Source organism: Haliaeetus albicilla, chromosome 9 (genome assembly GCF_947461875.1).
Source record: "Haliaeetus albicilla chromosome 9, bHalAlb1.1, whole genome shotgun sequence".
Lineage (NCBI taxonomy): Eukaryota > Metazoa > Chordata > Aves > Accipitriformes > Accipitridae > Haliaeetus > Haliaeetus albicilla.
The window spans coordinates 25,143,219-25,162,545 of record NC_091491.1 but is presented as its reverse complement, the minus strand read 5'-3'; the positions used below and the strand labels follow the sequence as shown (position 1 = coordinate 25,162,545).

General features: G+C 34.9%; 1 protein-coding gene across 1 annotated transcript in view; it reads right to left on the bottom strand.

The window, feature by feature from the left end:
• RHBDD1 (rhomboid domain containing 1) overlaps positions 1-19,327 on the bottom strand; it is a 56,735-nt gene that overhangs the window by 20,898 nt on the left and 16,510 nt on the right. The window contains exons 4-6 of the mRNA XM_069792145.1: positions 13,122-13,210; positions 10,837-10,887; positions 5,845-5,964 (exon numbers count right to left, since the gene is read on the bottom strand). Coding sequence (XP_069648246.1) covers positions 5,845-5,964; positions 10,837-10,887; positions 13,122-13,210 — 260 coding nt within the window. The remainder of the gene's footprint in view (positions 1-5,844; positions 5,965-10,836; positions 10,888-13,121; positions 13,211-19,327) is intronic.

The window sequence follows — 19,327 nt, the reverse complement described above, 5'->3', positions numbered from 1 at the left end:
CCTTATTAAGTACCCGTGTTTCTTCTTGAACCAAGCACAGTTGGTCCTAAACTATTTATTACCTGCGCTTTAGTGCTTTAGTATCTGAACCAAGTTAGCACTGCTTTAAAAAATAAATTAAAAAAATAAACAAAACCCAACCCTTACCAAAATCCTCAATTTAAGACCTGAGTGCATTCTTTTTAAGCACAGAGACTAAAGGAGACAAGTCTAAACCCAGTATTTCCAAAATACTTATGCACTATTTAAAGATACATAGCAGCATCTTGAAAGGTCAAGTGTGTACAAAGCTTAAACCAACTATTACACATACTGTAGCATTTCAGAAGGAATTAGCTAGACCACATTTTTGATTTAAGATCACTAATCTACACAAAAAAAATTACAGCTTATTGACATATAAGTACAGGAAACCTGGATTTGAAGGAGTTGCCGTTTCTAGTTGTCCATCCCATCTAACTTCCCCTACTGCACTGCTAGTGAAGCAGAAACAGTGGAACTATGAACAAAGATGCTTCTGAGCTCTCAATTTTCAGTCCAGTACTTTTCACCCAGTCCAGTATTTTTTAGTGAAAGTTAAATGAACACCAGTTTAGATAACAAAGGGCAGTAACTGCTTCAGTTGTCCGAAGCCAACCTGTTTGCCTGTGTAAATGGAGGCATTCCAAAAGAATGATTTCACTGCTTTACAGAACTATTCTTTATTTCATGGGTGCTAATTGGTTTTGGTTCTATTTTGAAAGATAAACCCATGGTGAAAGGCTTAGTGGTGCTTTGTCTCACCTATCTGGTGAACATTTACCACCATTATCAAGAAAATCAGGACTTTTTTTGGTTCTAATCTTCAGTAAACCTGTTTTATCCTACATCAACCACTACTTTTATGAAGAGACAGACAGAAGAATATTGCTATACATTCATTAAACATTTGTAATAGAATTCTGGCTATGCTGCTTGTTGTAAGCCATCTGCCACTTACACTGAGCATATACCAAAACTTTGTGTGGAAATAATAAAAATGTACTGATTTAATTTCCTGGAAATTTGCCTGAAGAAAGTGCTGGTGATCAGGATCATAGAGCACAGTTGCAGTTTTAGAAAGATATTTAGAACAAAAGCCCTACTCAAGGGCAAAAGCTTTTTTCAAAAAGTGTTGTTGGGCATCTGAGACCATACATAGTCTGAATTTAAAAAGAAAAAAAAAAGTTGGACTTCAAGAATCCGATGCAAGTCCTAGCATATGACTTTATGAAATGTATTTTAATCTGATAACATGCACTGCACATTGGAGTATATAATCTATTTTAAGACATTTTTACAGAAAACCATCATAGTCAAATGCAATGACTGGCATTCCTACAATTGCAGAAGGGAAAGATAGCACTGACTGGAAAAAAATTTGAATTATACAGCATTTCTCTATAGTCTTATCAAATCAGTTTCATTCTTATTACAATCTTCCATGGATTTGGCAGATTTCATAGACTACTAATATGAAGTCCGGTCTCAGTAGGAGAAAACAGAAATGGGAACCCTTAAAGATTCACAGAACAGGTAAGCCAGATGCCTAGGTATTTCCTAACTACACCACAAATGTATCTAGGACTAGCCCATACTTGGCCACCTAAAAACTTTGAGTGGATGGGGGTTTTTTTGTTTTGTTTTAAATTAGAACTAAAGAAATGCATATATAGATAGTTTCATTATAAAATATAAGAGGAATATCTATATATGTATACTTATAGGTACTTCTCTTCAATTACAAACTATAAAGACTATCACCTACGTGTTTAAAAAAACCTACGTCTTAAAAAAAAAAAAAGAGGAAAATTCCTTTGTACAGAGACACGAGCTTCCAAGGGATTCTTAACATTATTGAGATTGAAAGACAGACACTTACAAGTTCAACTCACAAAAAATCCCAACACCCACCACAACAAAAATGCAAACCCACATCCCACACTAATCAAGATATTTCTTCTGAGCAGAATAGCAAGTAAACAATAGATAAGAGATATGGTATACTGGGGTTACATTAAGGATGGCTGTTAATACTACCATTAAACAAAAATGGCAGCCACGTATTAACTTCATAGTACAACCATACAGTTTAATTATCAAAGGCTATGATTTTTGAAACCCAAAATCATTTTCCTGACTTAAACAGAGGAAGAATTATTGCAATTTGTAACCAATATAGAATTATGAGAATACGAATGAAAATTAAAAAGAAAAAAACACACTTTGGAGAAAAAAATAATGCTGTTTAAACCAATTCTTGTTTGAGGCAACAACATATCTAAAACTGGGAATGGAAAGAATATAACAGTTCCTTTTAGTAAATGGACCTAAATCATTATGACAGTTTGATAGTCTCAAAACTGATGCCTACATAAATCTTATAAACAAGTCTAGCAATTTCTTTTGTTGCATTAGATACTGATTATTATTATTATTTAAGAAGTTTTCAGGATATAGGATAAAAACAGAATTGCAGTTCAGGAATACCTGAATACGGAATAAGGGGAAATGCAGTACATTCATGATGGGTTTAGATAACCTATGTATGGTATTATAGAAGGGTAACCAGTGAGCTTAAATTCAATGCATGTCTTAATAGAAATTAGTTTTCAGTTGTAGACAACAACTGATACCAGGAAATTCTGTACTATGCCACTGAGTCTTTTAATAGCTTAGCAGGTTACTAACACAGTAATTTCTAAGAATGGATCAACATTCCAAATCCATAATGGTACATTTTGTGGCCTAAAACCCCTTAATAAATGCGTTTGCCCAACTAAGGGGGGGGGTGGGAATCAATCAAAATTACTGCAATACTTTTTGTCCAAGCTGCAGAGCAACTGTGATGGTTTAAATGTCATAGGTGAGGAGAAAAAAAAAGATTACTAAGGAAAGAAAGCCCTAAATTTTGACTGTGATAACTGTTTTTACATCCATTTAGCTATCTATTTCAAATTATTTTATGTAATTTTTAGTCATGTTAAGTACCTGTTTCATCACTCATGTAATTACAAGCAACTGTGAACATCATGCTTTAGGGAAAAATGTATCATATTCAAAGGAAAGTGCTCATTCAAGCTAATTATTTTTCAAACTAACTGACAGGGAAGAATATCCTAATTGCTCATAAGCACAGTAAATTTCATCTCATCCTTTGTGTCACTGAAACAGGTATGATCAATTATATGCTCTATATTACTTTCTCTGCGAAATAAGGCATCTGCCTATAGGCAAGCTTAACCTTTAAGCAGCTTATTTAAGGAAATATTTTAAGACTTCAGCTCTAAAGTCTTGCTTGTCCAAACTAAAGCGCTCCAGCAAGTAGGAGAAAGAGGTGCAAAATTAAACCACTCATGTGAAACCACTGAAAACAACATGTATAGATATTTGATCACACCAAACTATATTGGAAGCAATATACAATGATACGTTTTCCCACTTATCTGTGAGGCTTAAAAACTATAACTAGCACTGAAAACAGACACTACCATAGTGTTAAGAAATGCTGCTGTCTCAAATTGAAGTTAAAAATGTGACTTGGTATGCCACACTAATCTACCAGTGAGATAGAATTTAAATAGCATCTCTAAGTATATCTCATGTTTCAAAGGGCATTCTCCAAGCAAGAATATATTCCCTTGTAGCTGAAAACTTATCTTTGTCCAAAAACAACAAGCAGACAAAAAATACATACTTACCTATAGTGATGTAAATTATTTAAGGCTACAAATGAAAGCTGCAGGCATTCCACACTGATACATGAAAGCCTTTAATGTATACACTGCCTAGTTGTGTACATTGCCATAATTTTGTCATTGTTATTTGCATTCTGTTTCCTTGATAGTTTCAAAAGAAACTCATTTATGCAGATAAAATTTCAAAACACTTAATATTAGAAGCTTGGAAGGATTTCTTTCTCAAACTCAATGTTAAAAATGATGTAAAACGTCATGTAAAAATGACAGTAAAATAAAAAGTATCCCTTACAATAAAGCTCATTTTAGATCCATTCCTTCCCAAAATTACATAGGGCAACATATTGATACGACTTATTTAATTTTTAAGAATTCCTAAGACAGCATGAACAGTAACTAATTCATTGTCTTCTGCTGACAAACCAGATGGACTAAATGCTATTTTATTGATTTATTTGAAAGCTAAGATTCTCACTATTTTCTAAGGTTTTCACTACAGTTTGATTGAGATGGGAGCACTCAGATTGCAGTAATTTCTAGAACAAATATATTACAGGAATAAACTTGCTGTATAGTTTTTAAGTTTCTAGCTTCACAGTGTTGAGGTACAGTTAGACAGAACTATGCTTAAAGAACAAAAGTGAAAAATGAAAATAACTAGAAAAAAAAATCACTTAAAACCACCCTAATTTCCCTAAAAGTCTGCACTTCTGCCTCCCACGTGACCCTCGCAATAGATGCGAACTTAATAAAGCAAAAAGCTGCGTTTGCTTTAGAAAATATGTTAATGAATTTCTCAAACTGGAAAAGCCTTTTCCTATCACAATCTTGCCTCATCTGCTGCCTTTTTAAAACCATCTTCCAGATAACACATGTTCTTCGTAATAAAAAATAGGATCACAGAAGGTGTGCAAGTAAAAGTGATGATGATTTGTCAAGACATTCATTTTCATATTTTGCCTGGTATTTCTCTGACAGCCATAACAGTGGTGTAAATTAATTTTCTGAGCGGAGATTTATGAATGGCGCTCTGCATTTTAAGGGTTGCAGTTATAAGTAGAGGCTTCTGTATCTTTTTCCTAATGAATGCTTCCTTACACCCAGGGAGATAGAATACCAAGATTATGAAAAAGGAAAATGACGATGAGATATTCAGTCAGGTTATTATTTTTGCTAAGATTAAATGTTACAGCTTCACCAAATTTAAAAGAAATCTTTCAGATTTCTTAAGAAGCACCAAAGCCTTTTGCTGAATTCCCAAAAGAGTCCATACTGACATGCAACGGATTAAAGAGGAAGTAATGTTTGCTATGAAAAACTGTCTAAATACCAGACAACATATATTGTATTCATATGTCCTTTATTTTATCGCTTCTATGTAAAATTTACATCACACAGGTATGCAAAATTTTATATGTGATGCTCTAATAATGTGCTGTCAGTCCTATTAAACAGATTTTCCCTCAAGTCTTTAAGTTTTCAGAAACTGAGAAATGGACTCTACAAAGTATTATTTCCCTCTTGATTTCACTTGCATTAGAAAAAGATAAAATATATCCTAATGAATGTATTTTATACCAATTTAACTAATACATTTCAGTTAAAAAACCCACCATTTTTATTTCTAAACATTTCTATCTATTTCTATATATTTAGGTCTTTTAGCTAGCTAGAATATAAGCTTCCTTTAAGGTAGAAAAGGATAGCATGAAGAGTAAGAAATCAGTACATTGCTTGTCAATTAAATTTGTATAAAAAGCAGAAACATACAGTTGACAATATCAATTCTTCTATTATACCACTTCATACTACTTTTTAGAATATTGTAAGATTTTTTTGACACAGTAACTTAGTTTACTTAAGGGGTTTTTGTTATAAACCCATTTCTTTTACTATAGTAGTAGCAAGGTAATCAAACAGTAAGCAATTACGAATAATGCAATTGCACTAAGAGAATGATACCGCACTCTCACACTACATTCTCTGAAAATTCTACCAAGAAACTTTCATCTGTTTCGGAAGATATGTCCAAAATACTGAAAATAAATAGTGAGCAATACATCTTTCCCCCCACTCCCTTCTCAGTATGAATCACAACTTAAAATATAAAATGCAATAAAATTCCTACCTCTTTCATTAAGACTGTTTAGCACTGCCCTTTCAAGCTGTTCTTCTTCAGTAAGCCCACCTGTATAATCATAATAACTCCTTGGCATTCTGTATTGATAACCTGGATAGCCATAATACTCTGTAAAATGAATACAAAATAAAATAAACTGCTGCTACTCAGTAGGAGAATATGAATTAGATATTATCTTTACGCTTTCTTCCACAAATTATTTTAATTTGGGAAAGAAGAAAATTATTAGGATTCAATTACTTATACAATATATACCATGAATCAATTTCTAATTCACAAACCCAGAGTACAGTAACAGGAGAGAGAAAAACAACAGAAATAAGATGGATCAAACATCTGGGTTTTTTTATAATTGTTATAAGTGTCACAGAATTGCCATTATTAAGAAGTTTCACATAGAAATTGAAAGACAGTTTTCATCAGCTCCTTTTAACATTTAATTGCTAATACTTGGACACCTTATTAATATCACTAGAACAGCAACAACAAAACAGGTATGTTTCAGGCTTTTTCCCACCTGTGTTTCCCTTCCCCTCAATGTCCATAAACAATACATGCCAATGTCATAAATTCAAGTAATGTTTGGACCTAGAAAACACATGGGAAAAGATTCCTGCAATTTTTTTGCAGTAATATATACAGCTAATATTGTCCTATTGCACAGCTACATCTGCCCACGAAAGAAACCACCACACCATAGATCTCATCTAATGTCACAATCACTGTATGTTGACTGCACTACTGACACTAAGAATTTCTGACCATTTGCAAAGTTTGTCAAAATGAAGCACAAACCATCATCCACCCAAACACATGGGATTTAAAAGAAAAAAATTACTTGGCTAGAAAATTGAGCGAGACTCTCTTCCTTTTAACACAATCTGATCCTGCCTGAGCACAGAAAATCTAAACTGAGGAAAAACTAAGGAGAAAAGTGCCATTTTTCTATTCTATTTTCCCATCTTCAAAATACAAAGCTTTAGGTGATATTTTAATTTCTCTTCCAGACAGCTGACAGGGGATTTTGAAGAACCAAAGTACAGAAGCATTGCCAGTTTCTTCCAACTGATAGAAAATGTACACAAGTTTTTCAAAATGAAATAATTAGAAATATTTTTGTATGAAACAATACAGCATGCCATTTCCTTTTATCTTCAGATTATTAGCATCAATGACAGTCTTATGTTATCTCATTAGTTATATGGATTTCATGTGTAACCTTCTTGTGGAGCTTCTGTGATTAGTTACAAGCACAGACTATGTAGTGGACATATAAATAATTTCTTTTAAAAAATGACTGCATTAAAAAAAAATCCCAAGCTCTAGAATGTTAAGACAAATAAAAATAGCAATACCCGTTCTTAAAGTTATACAAGAAAAGCAGGAAAAATTGAACAGAGTGACAGCACACTATTCTGTACAGGAGTATATATATTCATTCCTCTGTGTGTATTATGCAGATATACCTACATATATTTTATACACACATGTCTGTGCACATGGATATATGTATACATATATACATTATATACACACACATAGAGGAAAAAGTGTAATTCTGTCCATTTGAAATTTTTCCCTTTTGGAACATAAAACTGACACTGGGAAAATTTTCATACATCTGCAGTGAACACTTTGTATTACCTTCCAGTAACCTGAAATTCTGCCATTTCTCAAACGATCAGCAACTCCTCTGGTTAGAAAAGATTATTTTTGGTTTTTATCTATACGAATTAGTAATATTTTTAACAAACTTTAGGAGCCTTCAAGTCATACTGGCTATGTTTAAGAGACATAATTCTGCAGAAAAATAAAACTGACTGCAGGATACCATTTAGCTGTTTATATATACACACACACACTTCAGATGCAATCTTCATGTATTCCCCTTATTGCATTCTGCATTATGTTAACCTGAATGAACATTTCCTCAGCTATAAATTTATTTTCTGGAGGCTTCAAAACTGCATGCATGAAGACTATAAAAATTTTGGTACTAAAAGCATGAAATTATCTGATGAAAGAAAAAGGATTTTATATTTTAAGTTTGTTTATTACTATATATTTTTGTATGTTTGATGTTTTACACTGTCATCAAGTTAAAAGTGCTCAGAAAGTCATAATCTTTTATTTTACAACAAGAAACAGTTCGGTAACATTGACACATTCAAGGTGTTCCTATTAATCAAAATAAATGTCCTAATACTTTATTCATGAACTGCATTTAGAGAAAACCTAATTCAGTTACTAATTACCAAATGTGTTAAAATTACACTTAAAATAATTTTTTTCTTCTAAAGCTGTTTCCTTGTACTGTTTCATAAAATCTGTTCTGATCATAACTTCATCTATTTTTCTATTTAAATTGGTATTTAAAGGCAGATAGTAATAAATCAGCAATACCAGAAAATGAAAAATTAATCAAGATATGCATCATTAGCCCATGACACTAGAGTTTTCTTAATTCACAGATGGCCAAATTTATTACATATATCATACACCAAGCAAAAGGTTAAATCTTCCATAAAGACTTCTGCAAATAGGATGAAAGACAAAGTATATACACAGGGAGTGAACATAACAAATATACATTTTTTTTAAATTGCAGTTGTAAGTCATTTTAGAGAAATTAATTTGGTACAAAAAAATTTTTAAAAAGTAGTTACAACTAAAGCCAAGCTTGGAAGACAGGATAATTCAGGTTAACCCTCTCCTTTATCTCCCTTTTGTCCACAACAACTCAAAGTAACAGCATGGCTACTTCAGGAACTGCCCAAGCGTACTGGGTTTGCGTGGCAAGGTTTTGGTAGCAGGGGTGGCTTCTGTGAGAAGCTGCTGGAAGCTTCCCCTGTATCTGACAGAGCCAATGCCAGCCGGCTCCAAGGCAGACCCACCGCTGGCCAAGGCCGAGCCCATCAGCGACAGTGGTAGCGCCTCTGGGATAACAGGTTTAAGAAGGTGGGGGCAGCAGGGAGGGGAACCTGCGCAACAGAAACTGCAGCCGGAGAGAGGAGTGAGAACATGTGAGAGAAACAGCCCTGCAGACCCCCAGGTCAGTGAAGAAGCAGGGGGAGGAGATGCTCCAGGCACCGGAGCAGAGATTCCCCTGCAGCCTGTGGGGAAGACCATGGTGAGGCAGGCTGTCCCCCTGCAGCCCACGGAGGTCCACGGTGGAGCAGATATCCACCTGCAGCCCGGGGAGGACCCCACGCCGGAGCAGGGGGATGCCCAAAGGAGGCTGTGACCCCATGGGAAGCCCGCACTGGAGCAGCATACCCAGGCCCTGATGGACTGAACAGTACCTGTAGCTAGGTGAACATTTTTAATGGGGCTGAGACTGCCAATCACAGAAACAGGTAGCTCATGCTCACTACATAGTCTGTGTTGACATCTTACTCCATTTCACAATATTAATTTTGTTCTATTTCTTTACTGGCCTTCAGATCAAGTGGGTTTTTAGTTGAGAACTGGAATAATGGAAATCCTGGGTAAATATACCTTTAAGTTACAACTATCCTTGTTGCTGTTGGTAAGGAAAGTAGGTTAAGATCTTTTGGTTAGGAATTACAAAACAAATGCTTCAAAAATATTCAAGGGCCTATAATCTCACTTGTGGGAATTACTAAATGTAATAATAAAATTGGAGGTAGATCATGGAAGACAGAATTCATCATGGAGGATAAAAGCAGCACTAACCTTGGCTCACTGTGGCTCAGAGTAAGCGTGTCTCACTTTTAAAAAATTAAAAACCCTGCATCACTAAACGTCAGGGAGCAGTAAGAATGATCAAATGTATGAAATAGTTTTCATATAAGCAACCATATAGACTGCAACTTTTCAACCAGAGAAAGAAGATGACTATGGTGAGTATAGGACTAAAGTCTATAAAACCATAAAGAATATGAAGAAAGTATGTGAAGGATGAAGATTTAGTTTCCCTTCCCAGAGAAGAATTAGCATGCATCAAACAAAATTAGCAGCTAGCACGTTCAAAACAAACAAAAATGACAGATTCTACACCAGGAAGTAAACTGTGAAATAATTCTTCTATGATGTTGTAGGTGTTAAAAGACTTCACACCAATTCAAAGAGCTCTTGACAAATTCATGGAAGAAGAATCTATCACAGGCTATTAAAGACAAAATTCCCCCATAAAACTTTCTGCTGAGAACATCTTTAAGTCAAAAGCCCCTGCACACTGGCAGATATTTGAGGGAGTTATCACTACATATTTATCCTGTTCTTACATCAGATGTCTAGGAAAGAGTATAAATCACTGCAGGAGAAGATACACTAGGCTATACATCCCTTAGCTCTGATCCAACACACAGCTCTTCTCACAGCTGGCTCCTATTCTGTCCCTCCCAGACAAGGCCTCCATCTATTATTTCTATACACTCCACATATGACTTAATGTTCTGCACAAGTGAATCAAACATGCTACATTTAAAGTGTGCTAGTATTCCAACTATCCATCTATATACTGTGAAGATAGCCTAAATTTATTCTGGTGAGGCGTGGGTTTTTTGCATGTAATTTAAATCAAGATTTAAGAAAGCATTCAAAGGAAGAAGTTCCTTGTCGGACGGGGGAAAAAAAACATCCCAGAATGGAACAGATAAATTTGCGAGATCAGGGTAGATTTACCAAGGTTCAAAGGGCTGCTTTCAGTAGACACAATTTTCCCCCAAAACACCTTCTGCAAAAGGGATATTTCCCCAGGGTAGCATTTTATGAAGTCATGACATTAATTTGAAGTTTAAAGCTTGTTGTACAAAATACATCCACAGAGTTCCCTAAAAAAGAGGTGAGACATGGCCAGAGAATTAATGCAAGTTTAGCAACTATACATATATGCAGAATATCTTGTATATTATGTATGTTTCCATTTAACTAGCTCCTCTATAGGTTTTCTTTCATTAGCAAAAATGATTTTTAGAGCTGGATTAAGTTTTTAGGTAAGTGGGTGAGAGTACCTACCTGGATAGTAGTCCCTTGGCCTGGCAGGGTCAGTGAATGAAGAAATGCCACCTAAATAAGAATAACACGCGTACTATTAGAATAAAATAATCACATTGCCTTTATTAAATACAAAAATCAAATTTAAAGTACTTCTTTCAGAGTCTGTTTCATAAGATACAAATATGAAACCACGCGTATGTCTGAATTTTTCTGGCATCAGTGAGAAAATATAGTATTGGCAAGCTTGTATGTTGTTCCAGATTTTATAGTAGTGTGCCATGTTTAAGCAACATATCCATGTAAACTGGAAAAATGCAAACCAACCTAACAAATGTTCTCCAGAACATACAACGAATAATTTCTGCACTAAGACTGGACATTGGTAAAAATAGGTTAATGCACAGAAAACTGAGGACTGGAATAACAGTTCACTGTTTCTGCTCTGCTACATGGGAGAAAAAGATGACCTGTGTACTGGAACACTCCTTCCTCCAGGTCTTAGTCACACAGCAACAAGATCTCCACAGGAGGTTTTACTAACAGTGCCATTGGTTTTATCAGAAAATCCTAGAATAATTCAGTTTGGAAGGGACCTCAGAAGGTCCCTAGCCCAACTCCCACTCAGATCAGGGTTAGCTATGAGATCAGACCAGATTACTCAGTCAGGTCTTTACCTTGGTCAAGTCTTGAAAACATCCAAGGATGGAGACTGCTGAAATCTCCCTAGGCAGCATGATCCAATGCTTGACTCTTCTAATAGTCATCAGATAGCCCTCCCATGCCACAGAAACATGCAATATTAACATTTAACTAATGTGACTCTTTAGGTCTGTTCACTCCAGTGGGGTAAGAAATCTGGTACTTTGGTCTCTATTTTTCCCACTTAAAAACTGCTAAACATTCATGACTGTCCTGGTTTCAGCTGGGATAGAGTTAACTGTCTTCCTAGTAGCTGGTACAGTGCTATGTTTTGAGTTCAGTATGTGAAGAATGTTGATAACACTGATGTTTTCAGTTGTTGCTCAGTAGTGTTTAGTCTAAAGTCAACGATTTTTCAGCTTCTCATGCCCAGCCAGCGAGAAAGCTGGAGGGGCACAAGTAGTTGGCACAGGACACAGCCAGGGCACCTGACCCAAACTGGCCAACGGTGTATTCCATACCATGGGACGTCCCATCTAGTTTAGGAACTGGGAAGTGGGGGCGGGGAATCGCCGCTCAGGGACTGGCTGGGTGTCAGTCAGCGGGTGGCGAGCAATTGTGCTGCGCATCATTTGTACATTCCAATCCTTTTATTATTACTGTTAACACTAATAAAATGACACCATTATCATTATTAGTTTCTTCTTTTCTGTTCTATTAAACCGTTCTTATCTCAACTCATGAGTTTTACCTGTTTTCCCTATTTTCTCCCCCATCCTACTGGGTGGCAGGGGGAGTGAGTGAGCAGCTGCATGGTGCTTAGCTGCTGGCTGGGTTTAAACCACAACAATGACTTACAGACTGTATCACCAAACTGCAATAAAACCTCCTGTGAAAAGCATACACATGTGAACAAATTTCCCACTATACAAACACCGTATCCATGGTCAACTTTATGGCACAGTCATGAATAAAGTATTCAACCTACTAAGTAATCAGACATAAAAACCAAATATTCTGACAACCAACCCCAGCACAGCTGTTGTGACAGGGCTCAGACTTCCAATTAGAACACTGAATTTATGGGAGTGTTCATATGAAAGTTTGCAGGAATGTATTTAAAACAATTGTTAGACTAAAGATGTGTAAAGATACAATCTTTTTTAAAAATAAGTATTACTATAATATGAAAAACTGTAGTAACACGTTGGAGAGCTTGAGAACTCCAGTAACAATTTCTCAAGCATCCCACAACCTTTTTCAAACTGTAGGGACTTCCACTAGAATGGACAGAAGTAGTAGAAATCAACATGGAAACATACTGTATTCTGACATATTTTTATGGCTTTACCACACTTCATTTAAGTAACATTTTCATTTACATCCTGTATGAAACATTTTACTCTAAATAAACATTTAAAAAGAAGGGTAAAAGTTATGCCTCTAAGTAAAAATATCTGAAAGACGCATTTACTGGTTCTTATAATCCATATTTAAGAAAAAAAGTTGTGTTTTTTCTTCTGCATTCACTTTAATAATCAGCGTATCTTTAATTGCCTAAAAACTTGCTGGAATGGCCTGAATTTCTATATGCAAGACTTACTGAATTTTAAAAATAAAAGCATCTCTTATGCAAATTCCATAAATTGAACAAAATTAAATACCTGCACAGGCTTTCATGATCTTTTTCAGAGGTCCCATAGTATACATCAATCCAACAAGAATCCCTGCCAGATGCCCAGCAAAAGAAGTCCTACAAAAAAAGGAAAATCTTGTGAGTGATAGAACACTCTTTTTGTAAGGGTCCAGAAGGGGAAGTGCAGAATTTATAACCGAGAAAGTCCCCAAGTGAGACCAAGCACAGAGAAATTACTTGCCTGCAAGGACATAGTACCAAGTTTCTTTCTTCATAACTACCTTACAATTGGTAGGTATATACAGTTACAGAAAAGTATCAAACAAATATCCTGAAGAAGCTGGAAACTAATTGGAGAGATCTTTTAAATTGCTTATCTAAAGGACAGAATACAATTTCCCTAAAAGCGTTTAAAAACTTACTGAGGCGGGAAACTAGTTTTAATCTATAAAAAATTAAATCCACAGAATTATGGTGGAATGTCTAAGTAGGATCTACCAGAACCATTTACAGTTTCAGGTGAAAGCATACAGTACTTTCTACTGCACTATCAACACAATCCTACAATTAGTCTGAAATAAGCATGAATGCAGATCCATTGCAATCTTTGTAATAAAGCGCCTTCAAAATTTAAAGAACAAGTGAAATGCTGAGATCCAAATTCTTTTCTATACATACCAACAATTTTTTTAAAAAAAGATCATTGCCCATTTGCATATAGAATGAAAAGGCTTTAGAGTCTTTTGAGAAATCAGCATGGAAGCATATGTTTACAGTAAATAAGGAGATTTGCTCTAAGTATTGCCATGACTATGGGGTACTCTCTAAATTCAAAAAACAATTTTCAGCATTCAGGTTAAGAGTTAAACACTTTGGTGTTTAATCAGGTTTAAACATTAATTAAGAGTAAAATCTGTTGAGTTTAAACACCATTTGTAAATTGTTCACCTCTATTATGAAGTTAGAGAAGTCAATACACTAAACATTAAGATTTCCTACTATATGCAATTATAAATAACTCAGTTCACTGGGTTTATACTGGTTGTCCAAAGATTCAAGTAATATGAGCTTTCTTGCCTTTATAAAGGAGAAATGAAACTTCTGTTTAATATAAAAATAGATTTAAACATTACGCTTTTTATATTCTGGTCAGAAATCTGAAAGAGTTACACAGATGATAGCGTATGCACTCATGACAATACAACTTCCAGGCATCACTGGTAAAAGCATACAAGAAAATGCATGTGTCACTAGAGGGAGATAAATACCAAATGTAAATTCAGTCTCTTGCCACCTACTTAACCACAAACTTGTATTCTGCTATGCAGAGCTGCAGTTCTCCCCCATAAGTAACCAATAATTTTTAAGAGTACCACATAACTGCTGATGTGAAAATTTATAGGCAAGAGGTAGTTACCAAAATAAAGTATCTATAAGGAACTAATTTTCCAAACAGATTTTTCTGGAACAGATTTTCCAAATTTGTGAAAAATACATGCCTGACTTGGAAAATGTCTGTACGCAGAAAACATTAAATACTTCAAGATGCCTTACTTGAGAAATCACCAACATGAGTGATTCACCTATATTCCTGGCAGTGTTTTAAACAAATTTTATGCTCATCTTGATTTATCTGAGCACAACACTGTTCCACAAAACCCAGAATCAAGGTCTTTGCTTGCTATACAGTAAAGCTGTATATTTACACAATACGAATAATCAAAAACCTTCAACTTCAAGAAGTCTATAGGGGGATGATTTCCACTTCATGTCTATTGAATAGGTTAGTATACTAGATGCCTAAACATTATTGACTGTTTAATTATAAATTTAATTCAAGGAGTAGAAATTTATAATGAAAATGTTTAAACAGTGTTTTCTAAATGAAAAATAATATCAGATACACTGTCACACATATATACTATCACTGACATGCAGAAAATGAGTACATTTGATAAATCACATCAAATTTTCACCATACACTCTCACAAAATGAATTTGAGTGTGATCAACACTATCACCTTGCTACTTGTAATTGCTAAGGAAGAGCAATTCTGTAGAGTACAGAAAGACAGCTTCCCTTACATTAACAAAATGCTTAATGTTACAGCCAAGTTAAGCAAACACCACTTCATTTTAGAACATGTTACATTGTAATTTACTCAAATGATAACTTAATATCTTTTTTTGCTAATGCTTGTTATCATTTATATTATGGAAAACATCTTTATAGATATTTTCCAAACATAACAACCAAAACATACAGATAATGTGCAATTTTACAAAACAAAAAGAGCAGTTTTAATAAAAACTTTTAATGTTGTCAAAACAAGTTTTTTTAAAACAACAACAACAAACTATGCAGCAAAATTCTGAAGTAGTTAACTTGTGCCTTTTTCCAGCTGTTTTGAGGATGGGTAAGGTTCCAGAGGACTGTAAGGGTATTTCTATACCCATTCTTAAGCAGGGAAAAGAAGGGAGGGGAGACAAATAGAGAAGGAGCAGGACTCTAGTCAGAGGACTACAGACTAATCACTGTCTTCTGCTCTCAGGTAAAACTATTTGTTCAACAATTACTAGGACACAAAATTTATGCATACAACCAAGGTAAGAACACCAGAAAACACATTTGTCAAGAACAAATCATGTCAAATCAAGCAAAATTCCTCCTTTGACAGGGCAACAAGCCTCATGGAAAGGGAGAATTAGCAGGTGTCACACATGCTGTAAGAATCCAGCACTGTCTCACAGCATTTGTCATAAAGAAGACTGAAAAAACTTAAACTCTAAAACTACACTAAGCATATCCATAAGTGTTTGGTAAGCCTGACTTAATACTTACCAGTGACTCATTATCAAACTTAGGCTATGAATCAAGTGGATTTCCACAAGTCTATTCCAAATACTAGTTACAAATGACAAGCTAAGAGAAACTGTAGGGGTCACTGGAGATGTCATTACAATTCAAAGCAACCTTGACAAAATGAAGTAGTGGTTTGGAAAAAACAGGGTGCAATTCTATAGGACAAATATGGAGTTCTGAACATATGACAGAAATCATCAACTATACAAACAGGCTAGAAGTGACTGGCTAGTAGGAGAGCTTCAGGATAGAACCTAGGGCACAGGGTGAATTATACAATAAAGCACAGATCAACATGTCACACCACCATAGAAAAGACAAGTATTTTACTGGAAATATGTAAACAGCAGCACTATCTAGAAGTAAAATGAAGTAGCCTTCCACTCTACTCAGCAGTGGTTTCAGCTGGAGAACTGAGCCTACTTTTTGCATGCCGCACAAAAAGAAGAGCAACAAAAAAACTCAGAGCCCACAAAACAACTTCTGAGAAAAGACTGAAGGGATCACAATCACTTAAGTCTACTGAAGAATTCTGTCAGATACAATAGTCTTAAAATATGGAAAAGATTGTCACAAATAGGAATGAATACACTCTCCACATTCTCTATCCATAGTGTAAGGAGTAATGGACGTAAGTCACAGCAAGAGATTTAAAAACATTTCAGTAGTAGAACAGACTGCCTGGAGAAACTGGGGGGTCTCCATTCAAATGAGGCAGAGACCTCCCAGATCCTGCTGGGTTCGGGGCCCAATTCTCTCCCATGCTTGCCTCCGCTTCGCAAGGCAAAATGACAGGGCTACTAAGACTCTGCAAAGAGCAATCAGAGTTTATTATAGTGATGATCTTTAAAAGTGCATTAGACCAAATATTGATAAGTATAAATTATATACACACACATATATGTTTGTATATAAACATATACATGTTTGTCCTGATGTTATCACTCAGAGCATTTGTTCTGAGATCAGATTCACTCAGATCCTCTATAATCTTTCTTATTTTAATAAAAAGTAGACTGGAATCATTCAATTTAACTAAATTACATAAAATAACTGTTTTACACACGCAATTGATGTTCTCCTATTCACATGCCTTAGTCCAAAGTGGATACTCACATTTCCAATGAACTTCAATATATTTGAACAACTAATCCTGAATAATACTTCAATGTCACTCTTGTTGCAATTTTACTACATTTTACAGTGAATTTTAATTTTCAGTAGATTGCCTTTTTAAAAAATTTGTATAATAGACTTCTTGCCTATAAGGCCAAGTATTACCTACAGAAACAAAGTTAATGGCAAAACTACAAATGTTTTCACAAAGCAGGATTATATGCAAAATTTAGAACTAAATGTCAGGGATTTTGGCTGAAAAGAAATTAATAAACCCTTTACAAAAAGCACAATAAATTGTGTGAAGAAGTCTTGTCCAAGCACATATTACCAAGGCTCCTTTCACTTTTATTATAAATTCCACTCTTCTTTCTTGTCTAATCCAGAAAACTGAGGTTACTCCTATTTTCTGCTTTTTATATACAGTAAATAATCCTGGGTATAATTAAGAACTCTTACAGTATCAGTGATAAAGCAACCTCCATTATCAACCAATTCCAAAATAGGCTTTTTACACTATTCATAAGAAAAGAAATGTCTTGACTGGAATGTATATTTGACTAGGTAAAAATTTACTGCTATTTTTGAGTTAGACTAACAAAGAAACATTCTCATGATTGCAACATGATAAACTACTGCCTTTTTTCCTGGTGGTTAATTAAAAAAATTGACATAATTTTTTTTTTCACAGTACAATTTTCAGTTTCTATAAAACAAGCTGAACTTTGAATGGGAATAAAACCAGGTTTCTTGACTTTTTAAATTGCATGTTTTTTCTCTAAATGTCAATGAGCTTTATCAATATTAACTAATGCTCTCCCTGGTACCAAGAAATTCAAATGATGTCTCATTTAACTTTTTGTTTAAAAACATAGATATCCCCAGAGATCTTGCTTATGTCAACCACTCACTTCATACTAAGGATAATTATGCAATATGTCTAAATACTGTTTCCTGAAGACATTTGCCATCAAGCTGATGTGCACATTACTTCAGAAAAAATCTTCTAAACAGAATTAATCATACTTTTTCATTTGGCTGTGTAATTTCCATGAAAACTGGTATCATTAGAGGGAAAACCATTTGGACTACATTTGCTTTTCACGTGAGAGAGATTCTGACCCAATGTTTACAAGCCTCTCAGTATTAATTTTTACATTAGTATTGTTCCAGTATCCTTACAATGAATTCAAATCAATTCCTCAGTGTTGGTGAATTTATCCTGCATTCTTTCAATTCTGTGGTGTCAGCCAACTGACTCAACAAATGCAAACAGAGCAAGAAAGTCTACACCTATCACTTAACTTCCATAACTTCTTCCTAACAGCAAACCCCGGTCTGGTAGGCATTATTATTTATACATGCAATTCTCCCACAGGACAAAGCCGCTTATTTAGCAACAAAAGTATGTCTTTAGCTTAAGCCACTGCTGTAAGATCTTTTCACGAAAGACTTATTTCCATGCATCTCCTATACCAAGGCTAGGAGGCATGCATTCACTAAACAAGCAAACAAAGGAATAATATCAAAGTGACATACTATAAGAATCTGGACCAACTTCATTTTTGAAAAACAATTTTTTGGGGCCATGGGAATCAAATCCATGTATTTATACATAGTTTATTTCCAAATTAACACAAGCACAGAGTCACCTGCACATGACAATTTAAACACTTTGCTACAAAGTTTAATCTTACTTAGGAAGTAGGCCATGTAGTCAATTTACCAGTGCTAAACAACCTACCTGCATGCAAATTAAACCAAATTAAATGACTGCATAAGTAAAAGTCAATTTGTTTTACACAGCCCTATACAGGAAAATGCCATTGCTTCTTTAAATGGAAATGGGACACTTGTTAGGAATTTTGTAACATGTTGGGAAAACAGCACAGAAAAGTAAAAGCTAGGGTTGAAAAAAGAATGAAAGGCTATAAAATGGTTGTCATCACGTAATGCCATTCCTGTCAAACCTGGGGGTTTTTTTTTGGTTGATTGGTTGTTCTTAGCCTTTTTGTTCTGGAGGAACAGTTCTCGTCAATAAACAGCATAATAAACAGTTCAACAGTAAATCTGACTGATGACTAGTGATGACTCAGTGATATCCCTAAGCATTAAACAAGGGAGAAATTAAAAAAGCAGATGAAAAAGGAAACATACAGAAAATCTCATGAGGTTAAGTTTATTAGAGTTATGCAAAATATTTGTATTCACACCAGGATTGAGACTGAGAAGGGTACAGGGCAAAAAAAAAATCA